The 23,615-nt window shown below is 40.9% G+C and overlaps 1 protein-coding gene and 2 non-coding genes across 3 annotated transcripts; all 3 read right to left on the bottom strand.

Annotated features, from left to right (window-relative positions):
- Window positions 1-17,055: 17,055 nt before the first annotated feature.
- Window positions 17,056-23,341, bottom strand: rpl13 (ribosomal protein L13). The gene is made up of 6 exons (XM_063067041.1): window positions 23,199-23,341; window positions 22,353-22,482; window positions 20,363-20,504; window positions 19,845-20,018; window positions 17,967-18,023; window positions 17,056-17,277 (listed from the first exon to the last, which is right to left on the bottom strand). Exons 2-6 carry the CDS (start codon window positions 22,454-22,456, stop codon window positions 17,119-17,121), a joined length of 636 nt encoding a protein of 211 aa, XP_062923111.1. The 5' UTR covers window positions 22,457-22,482; window positions 23,199-23,341; the 3' UTR covers window positions 17,056-17,118.
- Window positions 18,084-18,164, bottom strand: LOC134356614 (small nucleolar RNA MBII-202). The gene has a single exon (XR_010020399.1). It is a non-coding gene; the product is annotated as a small nucleolar RNA MBII-202 (small nucleolar RNA).
- On the bottom strand, window positions 21,254-21,335 carry LOC134356615 (small nucleolar RNA MBII-202). The gene has a single exon (XR_010020400.1). It is a non-coding gene; the product is annotated as a small nucleolar RNA MBII-202 (small nucleolar RNA).
- Window positions 23,342-23,615: the final 274 nt, after the last annotated feature.

Genomic DNA, 23,615 nt, shown 5'->3' on the forward strand with positions numbered 1-23,615 from the left:
GGAGCAACAAAACATAATACTCTTGACCTCACAGTCTATTTTGTTATGACCTTGTACTTTATCGTTTACATGCACTGTATTTTTACAGTCACTTTTCCACTTTATTCTGCATTGTTATTGTCTTGCCTATTCTAGCTCGATGCACTGTGTAATGATATGATGTGTATAAAGAGTATGCAAGACAAGCTTTCCATTGTATCTTGGTACATGAGGGAACAATAAACCAATTCCAATAATATATAGTTTTGACAAATTACATCAAGTATATACATTTATTGAAAACAGTTCTGAAATATTAAGAAATATGTTTATGGTTTGTTCCTGGTGTCCTTCACGTTTCTGCCTAAATATATTTCATTCTCCTAGGTGTTTGGTTGTTTGTGTTTTGTACACCTCAAGTGTTATCAGTGAGAGTGCAGCTTGTGAAGAAAACAAATGCATCCACTCCCACAGTAAGAAACTGTGAACCGGAGAGCAGAGATAATATAATGCCACCGACTGATGCCTCCGTTTCAGGGACTAGCACCTTCTGTCATCTTATGTGCAGGCATATTGGATCCTGTTCTTGCTTCACTGAATGTGTGGCTTTGAATTGTCACTATCATACATGTGTCATTTTCCCAGATATATTATAAAGCAGCCTATGTGGTGAATGAACGGGTCCAGAGTGGATATCTTTCTGATCTGATTTACTGAATGTTTAATCATTCAATATGTTTCCAATTCATGTACAGTATAATGTCAGACACACTAAGATAGAGCACACTACAATACAACTCCAAACTTGTTTCTTAATAGACTATATGATCCTAACAATAGAATCAACCCCTTATATCAAATATGTTTTTTTTCTTATTTAAGTTCCAATTGCACCCAAATCTTTATATTTCAGTCTGTTGTACTCTAGAAATTAGCCACAAGAACAAGACAGAATGACAGGAATTTAAGGGCTAAAAGGGGGCTATTTAGGGTCATCCCATTCTCCAGTTCTCTGGTTCGTAGCTGAAAAATTTGCCAGTGACACCACTCAGATGAGGACAAAGAGGTAAACAGGAGCAAAGTAGACTGGCTGGTTGAATGATGTCACAATACAACTTTGCACTCAACGGGACCAAAGAATTGATTGTAGACTTCAGAAAGGGGAAGTGGGGAGGAAACTTCCCAATCCTCACTGAGGGGTGAGCAGTTTCAAATTCCTGGATGTCAACACCTCAAAATCCATCCTGGGCCCAACATATGGATATAATCATGACAAAGACACATCAGCATCTATACTTCATGAGGAGTTTGAAGGGATTTGATACATCACCAAAAACTACTCTAGCAAATGTCTGCAGTCATAGCATGGAGAGCTTTCTGAGTGGCCACATCCTGGCCCGGAATGGAGGCTCCAGTGGCACAGGGTGAAGCCTCAGTGGGCTGCTGACTCAGCCAGATCCATCATGTGTGAAGCTCCCCCTCCATCGAGGGCTTCATAAAAAGATGGTGCCTGGAGAAGGTGACATCAATCATGAAGGACCCTCATCATCTGAAATGTGCACATTTCATAACCACCACCAGGGAGGTTGCTACTGGAGCCTGAAGATACGCACTCAACATTTTAACAACATTTTCTTCCCCTCTGCCAGCAGATTTCTGAACGGCCGATGAATTCATGAGCATTACCTCTCCATTCTTCCTTTGCACTATTTTTTTTTGTAACCTGTAGTGATATGTTATGCCCTCACAGTACTGCTGCTGCAAACCAACACATTTCGTGACCAATAAACCTGATTCTAATGCAGCGTCAGGTGTTTGACTCAATGTAGGCAGGGTTTCTGCCTCAACACTCTCAGGCAGACTTCCAGATCCTGCCACTCTCAGGGAAATCATTTTGCTCAGCTTAACATAATAATGCTTCCCAGATGATTCCAATGTTTACATTTGCTAATAGATGCGGCTCTGAAAGCCTTCTCTGCTGCTTTGTCCATTTCACCAGTCTAGATCCAACAATGCCTCCGAGTGGGACTAAATACATATTGATAAAGGATATTCAGTAAGTTCACCTTCTTTGCCTTCTCCTCTAACATTTTCCCAACCAGTATTGGGGTACTGCAAGTCCCTCCTCATACCATCATTTTAGAGTTGATGCTCTTCTCAATAACCTCCCTGCACGTTTGCTTTTCTATCTCCCCTTCATTGCTTGATAGGCAATAGAATGTCCACAGTGGTGTGTTAGCCTCTCACAAAGTTCAATGTACAAACTTCAAAGAAAATTTATTATCAAAGTGCTGTTGTGTGACCCTTGTGATTCATTTTCTGGCTGGCATGTACAGGGAAAAATGCAATATAATTTTTTTTAATGAAAACTATACGTTAACAGTCAAAGACTGAAACAACCAATGTGCAAAAGGCAACAAACTGCAAATAGGGAGGATGCCAGATTAAGAAGGTGGGGGGAGGGGAAAGAGGCTAGCTGCAAGGTGATAGATGAAGCCAGGTAGGTGGAACAAGTCAAGGGCTGGAGGAGAAAGAACCTGCTTGGAGAGGAGAGTGGACCATAGGAGAATGGGAAGTAGGAGGGGACCCAGAGGGAAGTAATAGGCAATTGAGAAGAGTAAAAGGTCAGAGTGGGGAATGAGGTGGGGGGAGGGGGAATTTGTTCACCTGAAGGAGAAATCAATATTCATGCCATCAGGTAGGAAAGTACCCAGATGAAATATAAGGTCCTCCACCCTGAGGTTGACCTCTTCTTGGCACAAGAGGAGAAGATGGCAGTGCGACGCAGCGTGCGCGGCCTCTCCGGTGGTGAGTATCTGTAATCTGTCAAGTAGGAGGCCGTGCACAATACTGATTTGATGGAGACATACGTGAGAGCATGGAGGAACATCTGGTGAAACTTCCAAAATGCCTGTTTTGCTGCCACTACTACTGTGTGGTTCAAAATCTCAGGAGGAGAAGGCCCTGAGTCCTCGGCTTGCTTGTTGCTCAGCGGCCGGGAGGGGTCAAAGCGCTCGGCAGAGGATGGTGCTCAGAGAGGCTGTGTCAGAGGGGCTGGTTGGAGGCTCGAAGTTTTCAGACGGACTCAGAGTCCGCTGCGGTCGGGTGCTTCCAATGGTGCTGCATCGGCAAGTTGGCAGCGCTTGGAGGTTCATGGCAGGGAGAGTTTCTCCCTTCTACCGCCTGCGTGAGATGATGAGTCTATCGGGACTTGAGACTTTTTTTTACCGTGCCCATGGTCTGTTCTTTATCAAATTACGGTATTGCTTTGCACTTTTGTAACTATACGTTATAATTATGTGGTTTTGTCAGTTTTAGTTTTGGTTTGTCCTGTGTTTTCTTGTGATATCATTCTGGAGGAACATTGTGTCATTTTTTTTAATGCATGCATTTCTAAATGGCAATAAACAAGGACTGAGTGTCCTCATAATCTAATCTAAAGAGGAGGGATTGACATGTTGGAGCGGGAGTAAGAATCAGAAATAAAATGCTTGACAATGGGAAGTCCCGATTTTGGTGGATGGAGCAGAGGTGCTCGATGAAGCAGTCCCCCAATTTACTATGGGTCTCATCAATGTAGAGGAGGCTGCATTGGAAGCAACAGACAAAATAGGCAACCGCAGCAGATTTGCAGATGAGATAATCAGCTGAAAGGACTGTTTGGGGCCCTGGATGGAAGCGAGTGAGAAGGTGTAGGAGCAGGTGTAGCACTAAGCCCATTTGCAGGGATAAGTGCCAGGAGGGAGATTAGTGGGGAGGGACGAATGGACAAGGGAATCATGAAGGGAGCGATCCCTGCAGAAAGTGGAGTAGTGGGGTGTGGTAGGGTCCCTTTCAAGATGGTGGAAGTTGAGGAGGCTCATGGGGTGGTAGGAAAGGACAACAGGAACTCTATCACTATTAAGGTGGCGGGAAGATGGGGTGAGTACAGATGTACGGGAAATGAAGGAGATGCGGGTGAGGGCAGCATCAATAGTGAAGGGAGGGAAACCCCGTTCTTTAAAGGAGGAGGACATCTCTGACGTCCTGGAATGGAAAGCCACGTCCTGGGAACAGGTGTGGCGGAGGCAAAGAAACTGAGAAAAGCGAAGAGCATTCTTACAGGAGAAAGGGAGATCATGGGTTGCAAGCACATCTTGAAAGTGAGTCTGCCGGTCGTAGAATCAATTCAGAGTTGTGACGAATAAGGCTATCCACAGCGTTCAAAAGCCTGATGGTCATGGGGTAATGACTGCTCTTGACCCGGTGCCATGGGACCTAAGGCTTCTGTACCTCCTGCCCAATGGTGGTAGCAAAAATAGGGCATGGCCTAGACGGTGGAGATAGTTGATGATGGACACTGCTGCTTTCTTGTGGCAGCGCTCCATGTAAATGTACTCAGTTCTGGCAATGGCTTTGTCCATGATGGATTGGGCTGTACCCACCACTTTCTGTAACTTCTTCCATTCCTGGGCATCGGTGCTTCCCTACCAGGTTATGGTGCAACCAGCTAGGATTCTCTCAACTACGTATCTAGAGAAGTTTGTTAAATGTTTTGGTGATGTGACAAATCACCGTGAAGAAAATTGAGGCCTTCGTGTAGATTATGTGCTAGAGCCAGGACAGATCCTCAGATATGTTAACACCAAGGAAGGTTTCCTTAACCAAATGAACCCTCAACAACAATTTCTCGTTCCATCTTGCCCAGAATCGGTCTTTACCTGTGTTAGATACAGTGGGCCTGTCTCACTATATCTTCATTGCCAAGTTTCCATCAGCGGGCTCTCTGCATTCACAGAGGCTCAGGTGAAACAGTGAGAAGACCATGCAGTGATGAGGTATCTCTAACGGCCTTTGACAACTAGGAAAGTTGCGATGCTGTGGGGGTGGTGTGGTGTGGTGTGGTGACGAGGGAAGGGGCCTTTGCTGTTGGTAGAAGCTGCAATTTCATTCTGAAAGTTTTTTAAGTATGCTGAAATTCAGAAGCAGTTAAAAAAACTTACCACCAAAGTAAACAATTTAAATGGTAGTTAAATTACTAATAAGTTTTAAAAGGATAACGATAACCAATAGCATCTAAGAACACAAGGTGATTTTAAAAATTGAATAAAATAAAGTAGTTCAAAAATGCAATGTAGCTTAGCTTTGTCCCCTAAATCTTTCTCCTATAATCCCTAAACTGGGTTACAGTAAATGGAGAGAGCATACAAAATCCCATCCAAACTAAAGATTCAACAAACCTTTACGTCAAATATATTTTTATTTCTGATTTAACTTCCAACAGATTGCACCCCAATTTTTATGTTCACTTCTGCCACGACCTAGAATGTGACAACAAAAAACAACACAAAATGATAGAAACTGTAAAGGCCCGGTTTGATTATATTCTCCCCACTAATCTCCTATGAACCACCATGAAGAACTTCAACTCTAGTGATTTTAATATTCCACAATCCTCCTGATGTTAGACTGCCAGTGAACAAAGGCTGCACTTTTCTCACGAGGCTGTGACAGACCCTTGTCACTCCTTTTCTTTTGTCTTCAGCTTGAAAGAGCTACAAAATCAGGTTTTTATTGAATTGAATTGACTTTATTTCTTACATCCTTCATATATATGAGGAGCAAAAATCTTTACGTTACATCTCTGTCTAAATGTGCAATTATAATAATTTATAATAAATATTATGTATAACAGAACAGTCAATATAACATAGAAATACAGTTGTGTCAGCGTGAATTAATCAGTCTGATGGCCTGGTGGAAGAAGCTGTCCTGGAGTCTGTTGGTCCTGGCTTTTATGCTGTGGTACCATTTCCCGGATGGGAGCAGCTGTAACAGTTTGTGGTTGGGGCGACTTGGGTCCCCACTGATCCTTCAGGCCCTTTTTACACACCTGTCTTTGTAAATGTCCTGAACAGTGGGAAGTTCACATCTACAGATGCGCTGGGCTGTCCGCACCACCCTCTGCAGAGTCCTGCGATTGAGGGAAGTACAGTTCCCATCCCAGGCAGTGATACAGCCAGTCAGGATGCTCTCAATTGTGCCTCTATAGAAAGTTCAAGTCAAGTCAAGTTTATTGTCATTTCGAACATAAACTGCTGGTACAGTACACAGTAAAAATGAAACAACATTCCTCCAGGACCATGGTGCTACATGAAACAACACAAAACTACACTAAACTATGTGAGACAGCACAAGGCTACACTAGACTATGTAAAACAACATAAAAACTGCATTAGACTACAGACCTGCACAGGACTACATAAAGTGCACAGAACAGTGCAGGGCAGTACAATAATTGATAAACAAGACAATAGGCACAGTAGAGGACAAATTACAATATAATAATAAATGATGTAGATGTCAGTCTAGACTGAGTGTTGAGGAGTCTGATGGTTTGGGGGAAGAATCTGTTGCACAGTCTGGTCGTGAGACCCCGAATGCTTCGGTGCCTTTTGCCGGATGGCAGGAGGGAGAAGAGTTTATATGAGGGGTGCGTGGGGTCCTTCACAATACTGTTAGCTTTGCGGGTGCAGAGTGTGGTGTAAGTGTCTCTAATGGCGGGAAGAGAGACCCCGATGATCTTCTCAGCTGACCTCACTATCCGCTGCAGGGTCTTGCGATCCGAGATGGTGCAATTCCTGAATCAGGCAGTGATGCAGCTGCTCAGGATGCTCTCGATACATCCTCTGTAGAATGTGGTGAGGATGGGGGTTGGGAGATGGACTTTTCTCAGCTTTCGCAGAAAGTAGAGACGCTGCTGGACTTTCTTTGCTATGGAGCTGGTGTTGAGGGACCGGGTGAGATTCTCCGCCAGGTGAACACCAAGAAATTTGGTGCTCTTAACGATCTCAACGGAGGAGCCATGGATGTTCAGCGGAGAGTGGTCGCTCCGTGCTCTCCTGAAGTCAACAACCATCTCTTTTGTTTCGTGAGGCTGATTTATACTTGTGCATACTAGCTTACACCGTAGCCTATGCAAGTGGGCTACACCGTTGTGAGGCATTTATACTTGTGCGTTGGTGTGTCTGCGTTGCTCCGCAATTCACCGCCAAAACGTTAGTTGGCGGTGGGGTTTCTATGCCACTGTGTTGAGTTTCTTCCTGTTGAAACTCAAACTTCAAACAATAGCGACTGAAACTGAAGGAGGGTGAATTTTCTGTGCTTGTCTGGCCACTGAGAGACATGGATGAGGAAATGCATTTCAAATATTTTCGGATGTCAGCAGGTAGTTTTGACGATTTGGTTCATCGTCTCCAATCATTATACACACAGTATACTCTTGAGACGGGCAATCACCATTCGAGTTTTATCTTCAGGTGGAAGTCAACAAGCTGTAGCAGCTAGCTACAAACTGACATCAAGCACAGGGTCCTCCATAATTTCGGAGGTCTGTAAAGCTTTATGGAAAGCGTTGCAGCCAGAGTTCCTTCCGTGCCCTTCAATTGCCCAATGGCAAGCTATTGCAGCGTAGGAGGAAATGCAATGCTACCAATCACAGTTATTCGGTCTGCGTCGCCACGACGCATAGTTACAATTTGGGAGAGGTGCACGTTAGGCTATGGCGTAGGGTTGGCGTAAAGCACAGTGTAGGGTACGCTGCTACGCCGTACCTACGGCATACATTTGACGCACAAGAATAAATCAGCCTTTAGGATTATACCATGTTCACATAAAGAAGGAAATGCTTACACCTATATAGTGCATTTTTAAGTACTTGTTGAAAATTAACTATTCCTAAAGTGCAGTTACTGTTATAATGTAAGTAAGGGTCCAATGTAATAGTGAATTAGTGAATAGGGTTGTGTGGAATGCTCTGCCTCAGAAGGCAGTGGAGGCCAATTCTCTGGATTCTTTCAAGAAAGAGTTAGATAGTCATAGTCATACTTTATTGATCCCGGGGGAAATTGGTTTTTGTTACAGTTGCACCATAAATAATTAAATAGTAATAAAATCATAAATAGTTAAATTGTAATATGTAACTTACGCCAGGAAATAAATCCAGGACCAGCCTATTGGCTCAGGGTGTCTGACCCTCCAAGGGAGGAGTTGTAAAGGTTGATGGCCACAGGCAGGAATGACTTCCTATGACGCTCTGTGTTGCATCTGACCTCCTATGACGCTCTGTGTTACATCTCTTAAAGATAGCGGAGTGAAGGGATATGGGGAGAAGGCAGGAAAAGGGGACAGATTGTGGATGATCATCCATGATCACAGTGAATGGCGGTGCTGGTTCGAAAGGCTGAATGGCCTACTCCTGCAGCTATTGCCTATTGTCTATTGTCTATTGAAGCTAAAGAAAAGTCCACATATATAATAAACTAGTAAAATAAGGCTTAAATCTCACATATATTCCTAGCTTCCAAAAAGCAAGCTAAAACAATAAGGAGACTGTACAATATGTACTGTATACTCAGCAAAATGTCAGTGGAAACCTAATAGACCAGAGGCCAAATCTGATAGGCAGTCTCAAGCTCTTCACCTCAGGACTGCACCATGACAATGATGAAATCAATATCAGAATCGCCAAGCAACTGCGACCTCTCGCAGACCACGTACATATCCCTGGAAGTGCAGAGGTATCCTTCGACAAGCAGATTGGAGGTGTCAGCTTGCCGTATGCACGTGTATAGATACCATGCTACAAAACTGAACTATTTATAAATGAGCTGACTGAGAACACTAATGACATGTCAAAGTCCCAAATACTGTTGCACTATTTGGCTGATAATATCCCAGATGAGGTGAGCATGTCATGCTATCAGGAACTGCCAACTAAGATATTTTATGGCAAGTCAAAGAGAAAGTGCTCTCAGGGAAGACAGTAGAAATGCTTCATGATCTCCCTCATGTCATCCTTAAAACATTTCAACATTGAAATTCTCTTGAAAGAAGGATTGCCAGTTCAGTATTGCTCAGGTTTGTTCCAGCTGATAAACACTGGAGCTGAAGGCTGTTAGCCAAAGGACAACTCTTGCTGCACAGCCCTGCAGAATCTTGCCTGCAGAGACATCTCAGAACAGCAGGACCTCCTCTGTTAACCATGTAACACACAGCAGCAGCTCTCACTTGTTGACATTTCAAAGAACAAATTAAAGTGATCAACCACAACACATAAACCAAGTCAATCAGCCCTTCAAACATGAATTTGAAGAACATCAAACTAAAGTAGGTGTAAATTGGTGGGGGAGGGCAGATTCAAAGCTCCATCCATAGGGAGTTCTGAAAGTGATCTTTCTTTTCATAGTGAGGGTGGTTAAACAGAGAGGTTAAAGGTGACAGGAGGAAGCCTCAGAGATCACAGGGGATTTTTTTTCCCCACAGAGTGGATTGTTTAGAATCTAGATTCAAGAAGTATTTAGTTAAGTACTTGAGTCAAACCAAGACCCAGAATGCCCGGGACCAAACGCAGGTAAATATGATTAATGTAGGTGGGTACAATGGGTTGCATGAACATGATTGGCTGAAGGGCCTTGTTCTGTCCTACATGAGTCTGACTCTAATGTATAGAATGCTCATAGGATTTGTTTAAGAAGTCTCCACAAACAGCAAAATTAAGAGAACTCATGTCTGGAACTACAGCAACTCCAGTGAAAGAACAAGAACAATGGAAAGTGATTACTCATGTAATAAGGCATTTATTTCACCAATCCTTAAACCATACGATAACCGCACTGAAGGTCAGGGAATCATGTCGTTCACATACTCTTTCCTGCTGCACAAGGAAGCAACTGGTGTAGGTTCTCCTTACTGCACTACTTCAATACAGTTTCTGTGCATGCTGCAATTAGATTATGAGAACACTCAGTCCTCTTTTATTGTCATTTAGAAATGCACACATGCATTAAGAAATGATACAATGTTTCTCCAGAGTGATATCACAGAAAACAAGACAAACCAAAGACTAACATTGACAGAATCACATAATTATAACACATAGTTACAGCAGTGCAAAGCAATACCATAATTTGATGAAGAACAAACCATGGGCACGGTAAATAAACTCTCAAAAGTCCCCGAGTCAATCGACTCCTGAGGCCCCGATAGCAGGCGGCAAAAGGGAGAAAACTTCCTGCCATAAACCTCAGGCACCGTCAACTTGCCGATGCCTTGGAAGCATCTGACCACAGTCGACACTGAGTCCATCTGTCCGAAAACTCCGAGCTTCGGACCAGCCTCTCCGATACAGCCTCCCAAGCGCCATCCTCGGCCAAGTGCCTTTGACCTAGCACCGGCCGCTGAAACAAGCAAAGCCGAGGATTTGGGGCCTTCTGCTCTGGAGATTCCAGTTACCACACAGTAGCAGCGGCAGCGAAGTGGGCATTTCAGAAGTTTTGCAGATGTTCCTCAGTACTCTCACGTCCGTCTCCATCAAATCAGAATTGTGCACGGTCCCCTACTTGACAGATAACAGACATCACCACCTAAGTGGCCGTGCGCGCTTCCGTCGCGCCGCCATCTTCTCCTCCTCCTCTAAATCACCATTTATCAAAGAGCACTGGAACTCTAATCCTTAAAAATTGACCATTTAATGTTGGAGTTGGCAAAGCAGTAACTATGACTTAGTGTACCATTACTATGTAAACTTATTTAAAACACACACATCAATTACATTTCCAGCATACTTTGAGAACAGGCATTGCTACAACCTCAAAATCCAGGCCCACAAAATAAAATGCTATTTCTGACTCTTTGCACTGATAATTCAGTGTTGACAAGTAAAGCTTCTCATGGCAAAGTTTTGCACTGCATATATGAGTTGACTTTAAATTACCATGTAAAAGGCAATAAACTATATTCTTTTATGTGGAAAGCAAATGTGTATGATGGCTGCTGCTATTATCCCAATGACTTCTATGAAAATTAAACAGCTGGTGACATACAATCAAGCTAGTGAATGTAACAGATCTCAAAAGGTGAGACATATAGGCAAGTGTGTGTAACCTACATTTTTTATTCAATTATATTCTCTGTATTATCACATTATCATTTGCCATAATTATATTATGTAGATGTTTTGAAAGTCATTTGTTTCTAAAAATTAAATATAAAAATTGCATCCATTATGACTTCTTATTTTAACTTTTATATTTAATTTTAAAATTCATCATTCAGAGATATTCAAACTTGTATTCACACAGCACAAGATACATCCTTACCAGTGTTAATGTGACAATTAATATGTATAATACAAGGTCTCAATGAGGGCAAGAAAATATACTGTGTAGTCTTTCACACACCTCAAAAGGTACAGGAATTTCATATTTAAATGATAGGGATCCCACTAATACGGGAAACATTACAGAAATCCCATAGTGAATTTCCAAGTAAAACCTCCGGCCATAATCTTCTCATTATAAAAACTCTACCATTGATCCAGACTTGCACTTCAGTTGTAAGAAGTTGATAATCATTTATGAAACAAACAGGAGAAAGATATGAGGAGGGAAATTAAATAAAAATATCTCTCCTGCACCCCCCCATATCCATTTATGTCATATGCAAATTTTTATAAGTGAGCAACAAAACAAATTTTACACATCACAAACAAGGGATAATCTGCAGATGCTGGAAATCAAAGCAACACACACAAGATGCTGGAGGGAGTCTGCAGGCCAGGCAGCATCCAGGGAAAAGATTAAACAGTCAACATTTCCTGCAGCGACCCTTCATCAGGACTTTCAGTTTATTTAAGTTATAAACTTAGTTTAGGCAAAAACATGAATAAGTAGTGACAAAAACTCATGGAAATTCACCAAAGCATCTTCAAAGAGGTTAAAGTTTAGAGGATACTTTGCCTTCTCAGAAAAATATAAAGCTCTATGTGGAACTTTTTTTGATTTCCAATAACTAGAGTGCCATCTAGTGGTGTAATGTATATCTTTAAAATAATTTACACCATGTTTCTGTGAATGCCCAGAATTTGGGGATGTCAGCTATTTGTTAATGGACCTTGATCTGTAATATGCAAGAGTTTACCAAATTCTAAAGTCAATAGTGACAAGATTACACAAACATCTCAATCTGAAACCTTACATTAGTTAATTCAAAGGTGGAACATCAGACTGGTCTTAGTGTGAGTTAACATCATTTGTTACATTGCAAAGCTATGGGACAATGGAAGTAATTTTCCTGCTGTGTCCCAAGGCATCTACTAATTATTATATATGTTAATGTATCAAAGACAGGCTATTCAGCTCCTGTATTGTGTTCCACTGTTCATATTAGACCAAGCTGTGTTGGTTTCATATCTCTTAACCCTCTCTAATACGAGATCAGAGTTGAGGTGATGCAGCTATGTCAGGACTAGAATTTGGAATTAGAGATGGCAATTTTAAAATATGGATTCTAATTAAGCAACATAATTTATATTAGTGTGGTGGTGAGATGGATTTGGTTAACAGAACTCTTGACCAAACCAAATCAGAGAAAGCAGACATTTTCCTGGACAAATACAGCATAGCAAATGGATCCTTCAGATCACTGGTCATCGACCACTCATTTTTCAACAATTCTACATTTATTCCATTATTTTTATTGCCCACGTTCTGATCAACTTTCCCCAGATTCTTACAAAGACAAAGAAAATTCTAAAGGTCTATAATGAAGTAAAAGTATGTAAATTGCTGGAGGAATCTGCAGGCTGAGCAACATCTGGAAGGAAAGGAAAGCTGATCTTTCTGGTTGAGACCCTTAATCAGTCTCTGTCTGCAGATACCTCTTCTCTTATGGCTGTCCTGACTTAACCTGGTTAGTTATTGGCCTGCTCTTAAACTGGAGAATTATAAAATTGATGGTAATAATCAGTCTCAGGTTAGACAAGTAGGCAGGGTAAAGACTTACTATCTCATCAAATGGTGAAATGTTTAGCTTTGGTAGAAACACTATCACTGTTAGAGTTATGCCCATTTTTATAAGTACTTGGGCTATTTACATCTAGGGTGTTCTGTACTGACCTCTATTTGAGGAAGGACTCGGACACAGTTAGATTAAGCTTAATTTGTCACATGTACAATGAAACATAGTGAAATGCATTTGCATCAATGACCACGTCTGAGCAGACACTGTGGGCAGCCCACAAGCGTCGCTATGCTTCCCACACCAACATAGCATGCCCCCAATTTACTAACCCTAACCGGTACATCAGAGAAAACTGGAGCACGGAGGAAACCCAGTCACTGAGAATAAACAAACTCGGAACTGAACCCCGATGGCCGGCTGTAACAGCATTATGCTGCTATGCTACTGTGCCACACGGCAGTTCATAGGTTTGTTCACCTAGAATGGGCGAGTTATAAATATGGATTCAAATTAAGCAACATGATTACAATAGAGGTGGGAGTTCAGAAGAATGAGAGTTGATCGAGGCATGCAAGCAGAGACTTGCGGATGATTCTAGGTCACAATTTAAGGAGTCAACATTTAATGTCAGGTTATGAGTCTTTGGTACTTTCCGAAGGTAAGCAGAATCTAATACTTTTTGTAGATAGGTTTTTGATAGTGATTAGAAGGTTAAAGGATGAATAAGGAATGCATGAGGTTGCAATAAATGATCATCTTACTGAAAGGTAAGGTCAAGCACTCCTAATAATGTTCCCCCTTAAGAAAGCTAAGATACTACTAGATTTATAAATTTTTAGCTGTCCACTAGTTTCTAATTTTTTTTTGTGTCTTAATATCAGAATCTCTTTTAAAAGCTACTATTCAAAAACAAATGTTGATCTACTCGTTCTGGACATGAGATATACCTGGCGTCATGCTTTTCCATGCCACAGACCGCCCAACCTTTTGCTCAAGTACCTTTGCAACTTGCTTTCTAAACAGCATAATTTGACTACATACTGAGACTGCACAGACTAGTATGGTTTTACAGAATATAAAAACTAAAGATAAAAGGGAAAATCTGTCGTTGGATCTGAATGATGGAATTTGATCCAGAATGCATATACTCCGACGGAAGCCAATTACACTGTACAACCACGATATATTCAATGGGCATATAGCTGAAGACAGTGAGAAATTTTCCTGCTTATCTACTTACTTTCATAATTGGAAGCCATGTGCCTGGTAAAAGGTCTTCCCACCACCGCCACCCACTAAAAAAAGCCAAATACAATGCTATCAAGCAGTAATTACCCTAAGGTGCCCAGTTCAAGTTTTACTGCGACCACTCAGCTTCATATTGAAGACAGCAGGTCGCCGGCAGCCCATTCCACACACTCACCACTCTCTGCGTAAAAAACTTACCCCTTACCCATACTTACCAGTTATTAGCTGGTAACAGGCAAATAAAATTAATGCCACATAAGTTTCAAGAAACAATTTCCAACACCAGTCTCTCTGCCTACCTTAGCATTCAAAGCATTCAATTACTTTTTTGAAATATTAACTAATTGATCAATCTGATAAACAGATGGAGCTCACAAAAGCAGCATTTATGACTGATTTTCAGATCAACCAAGATTAAGACTAATATTTAAATGATTCTAGATTTTAACTATTTTAAGGTAAATAATAAAATTTTAAAGCTTGAGGAAACAATATGTAATAAACTAGAATTCTTCATGCCTTTAAGTTCATGATTGCAGGTTCTATTTAAATGTCATTAGCTTTTGCACATGTAAACCAAAGATGCTTGGAACACATGTCCTTAACATTTTCCACTTTTGACATTCTTCCCAAATTTTTAACAAAACTTTAGCAGTGTTAAGAGATATTTTACATAGTAGTGGGGCCTATTGTAACTGAAAAGTTTCTCTGCTGTTTTAGAGAATATTTTATCTGCAAAACTACCATGTACTGAAGCAGGAAATAGGAGCTACCTGGTTTTCCCAACTGATGGAAACTGCATTTTGAAACATGCAAGCCCATTTGTTGGGTGACAGTGAGAGCATGCTTTAGAAACTAATACAATATATTGCATTATGTTTATACAGCAAAGAAACAGGACCAACCTCAACCCCACACCATCAGGTAACTATTTATATAGCCTACACTTCTCATTCTCAAATTCTATACTTACCTACAAAATTACAGCAACTTACGGGAGCCGATTGATCTCCAATCCCGCATGTCTCTAAGATATGATACTGGAGTACCCACAGAAAACCCATCCGTTGACGGTGCAACTCTATTGCCCAGTGACAGCTGTACACAATTAAATATTTAAAGTTGCAAGAAAATGTTTGTGCACCCTTTGTAATCACCTAGTTTTCTGCATTAATTACCCATAAAATGTGGTCTGCTCTTCATCTAACAATGGACAAACACAATCTGCCTAAACTAGTAACAATTGTACATTTCATTACCGAGTACACCATTTAATCCTTGTTCAGGTTCAGAAAATGATGTGAACCTCTGGGTAATGCCTTCTACAAAAGCTTATTTGGAATCAGGTGTTTCAGTCAATGGGTTTGGAGGCGTGGGTTATAGACGTGCCCTACCCTATAACAGAGACACAAGAAGTCAGGTTATTTATGAGCCACAGACACAAGGAAATCTGCAGATGCTGGAAATTCAAGCCACACGCACAAAAAACTGCTAGTGAACCTATCTTTTGCGTGTTATTTCAGCTGGCTCTTCTCAAGAAAGGGGCTTATGTGCACTATGCCTAAATCAAAACAACTTTTTGGAGGACCCTAGAAGAGGAAATGTAGATGCACGAAGCTAGTAAAGGATACAAAAGCATTTCTAAAGACCCGAGTGTCCATCAGTCCACAGTGAGATGCGTCTACAAATGGCAGAAATTCAGTACTATTGCTACTCTCCCTAGGAGTGGGCATCCTACAAAGATCACAATATGCAACAGAAAGTGGGAAAAGAACCCAAGAGTAACAGCAAAAACACTGAACAAGAATGGTGTTCATAAAAGGCCAATATGAAGGAAAACACTCATTGCAAAAGACCACCTGGATGCTCCACACTTCTGAGACAATGTTCTGTGGACAGCTGTGGCAAAAGTTGAACGTTTTCCAGCAGAAATGCACACCATGTTTGGAGGGAAAAGGGCAATGCACATCAACAACCAAAACATCATCCCAACTGTGAAGCACGGTGTTAGGGGCATCATGGTTGGGACTGCTTTGCAGCCTCAGAGCCTGGATAGCTTGCAATCATTGAGAGAACAATGAATTCAAAATTCTATCAAGACATTTTACAGAATGTCAGGGTAGCAGTCACCTGAAACTTATAGGTTGGATGATGCAACAAGACAATGATGCAAAACACAGAAGTAGATTGAGAGAATGGTTTAAAAATAAGTACCTTTGTGTTTTGTAATGGCCAAGTCAAGAGTCCAGACCTAAACCCAACTGAGATGCTGCGACATGACCTGAAGCGGGCTGTTCATGCAAAATACACCATTAATATTGATGAACTGAAGCAGTTTTGTATGGAAGAATGGTCAAAACTTCCTTTCACCATTGTACAAGTCTGATCAGAAGCTACAGAAAACATTTGGTGGCGGTTATTGCCGTGAAAGGTTCGTGGTACCAGTTATTAAATACAAGGGTTCACACTTTTTCCAGCCTGGACTGTGAATGATAAACATGTTCAATAAAGACATGAGTACAACTGTGTGTTTAGTTTAGGCAGATTGTGCCTGTATTATTGAGATTTAGAATTTAGATGAAGACCATACCACATTTTATGAGTAATTAAGGCAGAAAACCAGGATTCATAACTTCCTTGCAATTGAAGTAGATTGATTGTTACTTTTTTAAATAACTTAAATTTTAAAACCCTCTGGAGCTAGAGAACATGTATAAATCCTTACTCAAGATGGTCTCATTGATTATTTAAAGCTCATTCTTTTCAAGTTCTAATTAAATCTCACTAAACTCTACTCAAGTATCAGTTAAATTTCTGAGCACGTTATCTCAGACTGGGACTGTGTTACACCAAAGCCATGCATGGTACTGCTCCTTTCTGGTCAACAGAATCTTCAAAGTGCTTTACCTGGTTCTTCAATTTTTGTTTACATTTAGCCAAGTTTCCTACTACTGTAGTAACACGCAAAGACTATCAAGTCATTAGAAATGTCCATCATCACAGACCAGAATATATCAAATATCCTTGAAGGAGAAACTGAATGCAGTATTGTGAAGAATGACAATTTATTTCTCACAAGCTTTAGATGTAAAAGTTCGATTTCTAAAAATTTTATTTCTTTTTCTCAATATCTTGCTCTGCTGCCTCCTTTGCTCGCTTGGCACGGATTCCAAACAAACGGGCATTTGCTCGGGCCATACGAAGACTTGCGAAAGCCTTGAAATTCTTCTCATCCTCTGAGATTACCCTAGCTTTCTCCTTCTTGTACACCTGGAAAGCAAAATAATTTCCATAAATATAATACATACAAGCTTGCAATTCTGCAACAAAAGCAAGGAGCACATGGACAAACCTCGAGTAATGTAAAGCAACTCAATTCAAATTTCGACTCCAAACATTGCCATATTCTCTAAGTTAATTGTTCAATTTCCAATTCAAATCTGCCAGATGAATTTCCTGAATAATCTACCCCAGCCGAAGTCCAGTTACTCCAAATGGAAGAAAGCAGCAAAAAAGGAAATCCCCAATCCTCCCAGAGAAAGTGTCTGAGGTGCAGGATACCTCACACCTCAGCACTTTCAAACAAGTTACCATTTAAAGAAATGTAACCAGAATTAGCAGTGTTGACACTAGTTATGTATTCACAATACTTTACATTTATATAGGCTAAATTAAGAAGAGGGTCTTAATCCACTGAGAAAAAGACATGGAAGCATTAGCACTACTGTAATGGAATGAACTTGTATCTAAATAATTAGATCCACAAGCCTCCCCCCTGCCCACAAAAAGAAACAGGATCAAGATAGGCCTCTCTTTGTAATCTTTTAATTCACTCAGCTAGGTTGAAAGGCAATGCACTTTTGTCAGCATCCAGACTGCATTCCCACAATCTGCTCAGGAGCTGGCAAATAATCAACTGAAACTTGAGCATTTTTTAAAATATAGAAGTAATTACTCACATTCTTGATTGGCATGACAGGACCAGTTAGCTGAGTTGCCACTTTAATTTCTTCAGCCTGTGGAAAAGAAATTTGCATTAACAAATGCCAATAAACAAAAGCAAAGAACTGAAATAAAATTAGGTACTTCAGTCATCAGATGGAAAAGGGTTCAATGAAATTCATCAAAGATGTACAGAGATTCCGGAGAAATTATCATCATTTGACTGGTGATATAACTTTCAGACAAGGCATAGTATTTAGTATTTTTAAATTGCTTCTCCAAGAATTACTGGTCAGCATATTACCACCAAAGCTAACTCCAGACCCAAATAATCATTGCCAGCTGTACCCACCTGCTCCGTTTCTGTATGTAGATATTTTGGAATGTATTCCACATTCCCAATACTAAGTACTACCCAGGAAAAACAATTCAAATAAAAAATTAAATCTTCCTTTATCAAGCTTAAATACTTAATACTTCTTTTATCCACCTCTTCCAGACAGACTCAAAATAACCCTTTTCAATCCACAGGTAATGTAACAAATTAGTTTCCAATTTTGGAACTCCCTTTCTAACCGTTTCATTAATAAACTCTAGCCAGGACTGCCTCATTTCTTACTAATCCTGCATTGCAACCCATTTCATTACACCAGTCTTTCACTCTCCTGTCTCTCATCACATACAAAGGAATAAACTTCTGCACACATAATTAACAACCATTAAAATTTGAATGGAGATTTAAGGCATTTTGCTAAACACACCCCAAAAAGGAATGAAATCCAAGTCACTTAGTAATCCAAGATGGTTCATTTTGGTAGGTCAAATATGATGGCAGAATATAGCATTAATGGTAAGACTCTTGGCAGTGTGGAGCATCAGAGGGATCTTGGGGTCCAAGTCCATAGGACACTCAAAGCTGCTGCACAGGTTGACTCTGTGGTTAAGGTGGTATACGGTGCATTGGCCTTCATCAATCGTGGGATAGAGTTTAAGAGCTGAGAGGTAATGTTGCAGCCATATAGGACCCTGGTCAGACCCCACTTGGAGTACTGTGCTCAATTCTGGTCGCCTCACTACAGGAAGGACGTGGAAACCATAGAAAGGGTGCAGAGGAGATTTACAAGGACATTGCCTGGATTGGGGAGCATGCCTTATGAGAATAGGTCGTGAACTCGGCCTTTTCTCCTTGGAGTGATGGAGGATGAGAGGTGACCTGATAAGAGGTGTAGAAGATAATGAGAGGCATTGATCATGTGGATAGTCAGAGGCTTTTCCCCAGGGCTGAAATGGTGCAAGAGGGCATAGTTTTAAGGTACTTGGAAGTAGGTACAGAGGAGCTGTCAGGGATGTGTTTTTTTTTACTACGCAGAGTGGTGAGTGCGTGGAATAGGCTGCCAGTGGCGGTGGTGGAAGCGGAAAGGATAGAGTCTTTTAAGAGACTCCTGGATGGCTACATGGAGCTTAGAAAAATAGAGGGCTATGAGTAAAGCCCAGGTAGTTCCAAGGTAGGGACATGGGCCTGTATTGTGCTGTAGGTTTTCTATGTTTCCAAGCTGTTACTTGCAGTACAAGGTTAATCTTCTAAATTGATTAAACATATGCACACCAAACTGCAATATTTAGAACACAGTCATAGCTGCTAATCTGCCAGTTGCAGAGATGCCCAATGATACACCTAACCTTATGAGAACTCTCTGCCTGACGTTCTTTAGCTCTCCAAAAGTAAAATAATTCATACAATTATTTCAAAAAATATACAAATCTAGACACTATTTCATTTGAAATCTAATTATGGTACTACCTAGACAACCAGAAAATATATATTTTTTTAAAAATCAGTAGCTTCTTAAGCTCCCCCAGAATTCAGGACCTAAACATTTTAAATGCACACTTACTGAGGAATCTCCCTTCTTGGGAGCAGATGCCTTTCTTGGGAAGATGATCAACTTAGAACGATATTCTTTTAGACGCTGAACATTACACTGAATAGATTCCGTTGACTTGTTGCGACGCCTATAATCAACTGCAATACCAATAGTACGTGCCACTCTCCTGTTGATGCCTGCTGCCTAGGTTATGTCCAAAAACACATTTTATTAGAATCTCGGTTGTGACATGCCCATATAAATTTTACTTTGAACTTTGAAGATGAAGAGCACGTAAATAGTAACTTTACAAGAAGTTTAAAAAGACCCCATTTGAACACAACTGCAAGCTCATTTTCTAGTTTCAGCCAAATTATCTACAGTATTAGATCTCGTTAGTCTTTTCTTTCAATTACACACAAAACTCAAATTTGCTGGACCACAACCCCTCTGCACCAAACAAAACAAGTGGAAATCCAACCCCTTTTCATTTACGTGCTATTTCAGACCAGTTCAATCTTCAATACCAATATGGCTTAAAAAATTACCTTTAATTCTTCCAAGCTGAAGCCTCGTCCAGCACGTACTTTAGTGTGATACCTTACAGTGGGACATCTAACAACTGGTCGAAGGGGGCCAGCAACTGGTCGTGGAGCAATGCGACGTGCTTTAGCTTGCCGTGCCTTCCGTCTATTAACAGATGTTAGAGCATTCTATTACAATTGTTCACAGAAAAAGCACAGAACTCAGTCATTAAAGAGTTGATTGTTGTCTTGAGAAAAGCAGACATGCACCCGTCTAGTCTACAGCTTTAAAATTCCTGGGTGTTAATAAATTGGATAACTTGTCCTGGTCCAAAATATAGACCCAATAACAAGGAAGGTGCAACAGCATTTTTGCTTTCTCAGTAAGTTCAGCTTGTCAAACATTCTAACTTCCATACTGTTGAAATTGGTTGATTACAGTTAAGTATGGCGATTTGAATGTACAGGAATGCCAAAGGCTACAAAGTGACAGACTCTGCCCAATGCATCATGGTCCCATCCCTCCCCACAATTAGAAACATTGCCTCAAGGTAATAACCAGGCCATTCCATCTTCTCGCCGCCCTGATTGGACAGAAGCCTGAAATCCCATATCACAGTTCCTTCAACCATTCAGTTCTTGAACCAAGTATAACCCTAATTACTAACCTCAAGTGGGAAAATAGGCATTATGTTTTTTCTAGTTAATGCATCTTATACAATGTTATATATCTGTGATTGTGTTGCATAACATTTTTACATTCCCCCATGCATACATGTACTTGGGCATATGACAAACTCAAGACTTTTCTTCCTTCCTCCTGATCTCTCTGCCCTGCCCAAAGGGAAACAAATGTAATAATTCACTGTATTAACAGAAAAAAAACTTATTCTGGTAAAGAATTTTAAAAACCCTTACGATAGTACACAGTCATCAGCAGAAAGGGTTCAACTGTACTCATCATTAATGTACAGAGATTCCGGAGAAAGTGTCATCATCTGACTGTGGAACTATCACCTATGACTACAAAACAAGATAGTTAATTCATTGCTTTCATTCTTTGGCCTTTGATGTTGCTGACTACATTATTTTAATTTCTTTTAGTACCCAGCCAGGTAGAAACACATTTAACAGCCTATTAATACTGATTAAAATAATTTCTTGGCTATCACCCCATTCACTAATCTTGCACAGGTATGACTCCTCAATTTTAAATCTATAAACTCATTAGGGATCAATTCAAAATTTGAAAAACTGAAAATATTTGGCACAATGATCCAACTGCATCCCCAAAATAAATTTCTCAAAACTACAATGTTTCACTGACACCCAGCATTGATCATGCGAAGATTTCCTCTAAATACCCAGACAATACTACTTAGAAGTAGGTGATATTTTGAATGCTTTCAAAATTTAAGTAGGGAATGTGGGGATGGGGAGCTTTGAGTAAAATAGACAAAAACATCTCTAGGGTTTCGACAGTAGGTAAGTTAATGCAGGGAAGGAGTTAAAAGGAAAGGAGAAAATAGGAGAACAAGCTGATGCAACTCAGGAGAAACCACACAAAGGGGGAAGGACTGCCAGTCGCTATTTGACACTCCTTGTAAGCTATCTTCGCAACATACCGTGCACAGCACCACCTGTGCACACCTCAGTATGCCATCAGATCACACCGAATCCATGCTGCAGGCTTCATCCTGATATGGAGCTAGTCAGTGCAAATGGCAAACTTCAATTTGTATCAACTCTGCTCTAGATAGAATTCTGTACAGGAGCACAATAGTTCAGTTGTACAACTTTCAGTTTCCTGTCTTTTTCTCTGCAGGTTATAAGACAAATGCCAGAGCTACACATGTACTTAATACCCCTGCTCTACAGCTCTGTCTATAACTCAGGCTGTCTGCAGAACATGTGTACACAAATACCACTCCGTCCAACCAAGGGCTATCCTAGCTACTACTCGCTTCCTTTAAAAAATACACACTTCCTTTTAATGGACTGGTGTTAAGAATACCTGCGTATTTTTCTGGCTGGCTGATTGAACCAAGTACGGACCCTCTTCTGCCAATCCTTGTGGAAATGAGGGTTCAGGATCATCCCATTCCGACTTGGGGCCATTGTTGCTTATTGAACGGTGAAAGCACCTAAGTAAAGGTGAATACCAATTAAATAATAGATCAGATATAATGCAGTTATTATATGAACTACGGATATTCCCCCAGAGGCGGCAGGAATGACTTGACCGTACATTAGCAGAAACTCTCCGCCACTCTTCAGAAAAATAAGCATTCGAAAATGTGAAGAACGCGTTGAAATGCTTTCATGAACATGAAAGTAGGATCTTACGTCCATTTTGTGCACCTTCCAAAAGAATAATTAATCTCGGTTTTAGACGCAGCGTTTACTGGGGAACAAACTAGAAACAAGGAACGAAGCAATGTGCTATCGACTCAGCACTTCAACCAGGTTGCTGGTGTGAAACGTTAAGGCTTTCCACGTAGAAGTGTCGGACATGATGAATGCTTTCAGGTTTTACTAGGTAAAACTATTATAAAACTCCTCACCACAACCCTTGGAAGTGGCACCACGCCGCCCATTAAAGAGGCCGACACGGCCCCGCTCACCCGAGACCTCCGGAGGTAAGGACCCATCATCCGTACAACCCGCCTGCCGCCTCCACCTTAGGCCCGATGCACGGAAACCCTGCCAGTCGGCTTTAGGCACATTTGTCGGTCAAAATCGTCGCGGATATTAAGAGTCTGTTTTCTCCCGTTTTACTGCGTATCGTTGCATAGATGGATCGCCGAACAACATATTACGATGGAGTCAGATTTTATATACGCTCCCGTATAACACGTACCGTCTGCAGAAAAATGGCCGCGGGAAAAGAGGGAGGCACCGCCAGTAATGCTGGGATATGAAGACCGAGCTAAGATTGACCAATCAGCGCAGAGGCGGCTGACCTGTGCCTTCCGCCCCGCTCAGGGAGGGGCACTTGAACTGAGTTGTTTCTTTCACAACCAAGTCAAGTGGAGCTATTGTGGGCGAGGAACAGCTGCAATGAAAAACGAGAGGACAAATATTAAAATTTCAGATACAGTTTATGCATAAAGTGAAAACCTGAAACCATTCCAACATGATCACCAACAACTTTGTCCAAAATAAAATCAAAAAAGAAACGATGGAGGTTTTGCAACAACTTGCATCTTACAGTCATAGTCATACTTTATTGATCCCGGGGGAAATTGGTTTTCGTTACAGTTGCACCATAAATAAT

The sequence above is a fragment of the Mobula hypostoma genome, chromosome 14 (genome assembly GCF_963921235.1).
Source record: "Mobula hypostoma chromosome 14, sMobHyp1.1, whole genome shotgun sequence".
Lineage (NCBI taxonomy): Eukaryota > Metazoa > Chordata > Chondrichthyes > Myliobatiformes > Myliobatidae > Mobula > Mobula hypostoma.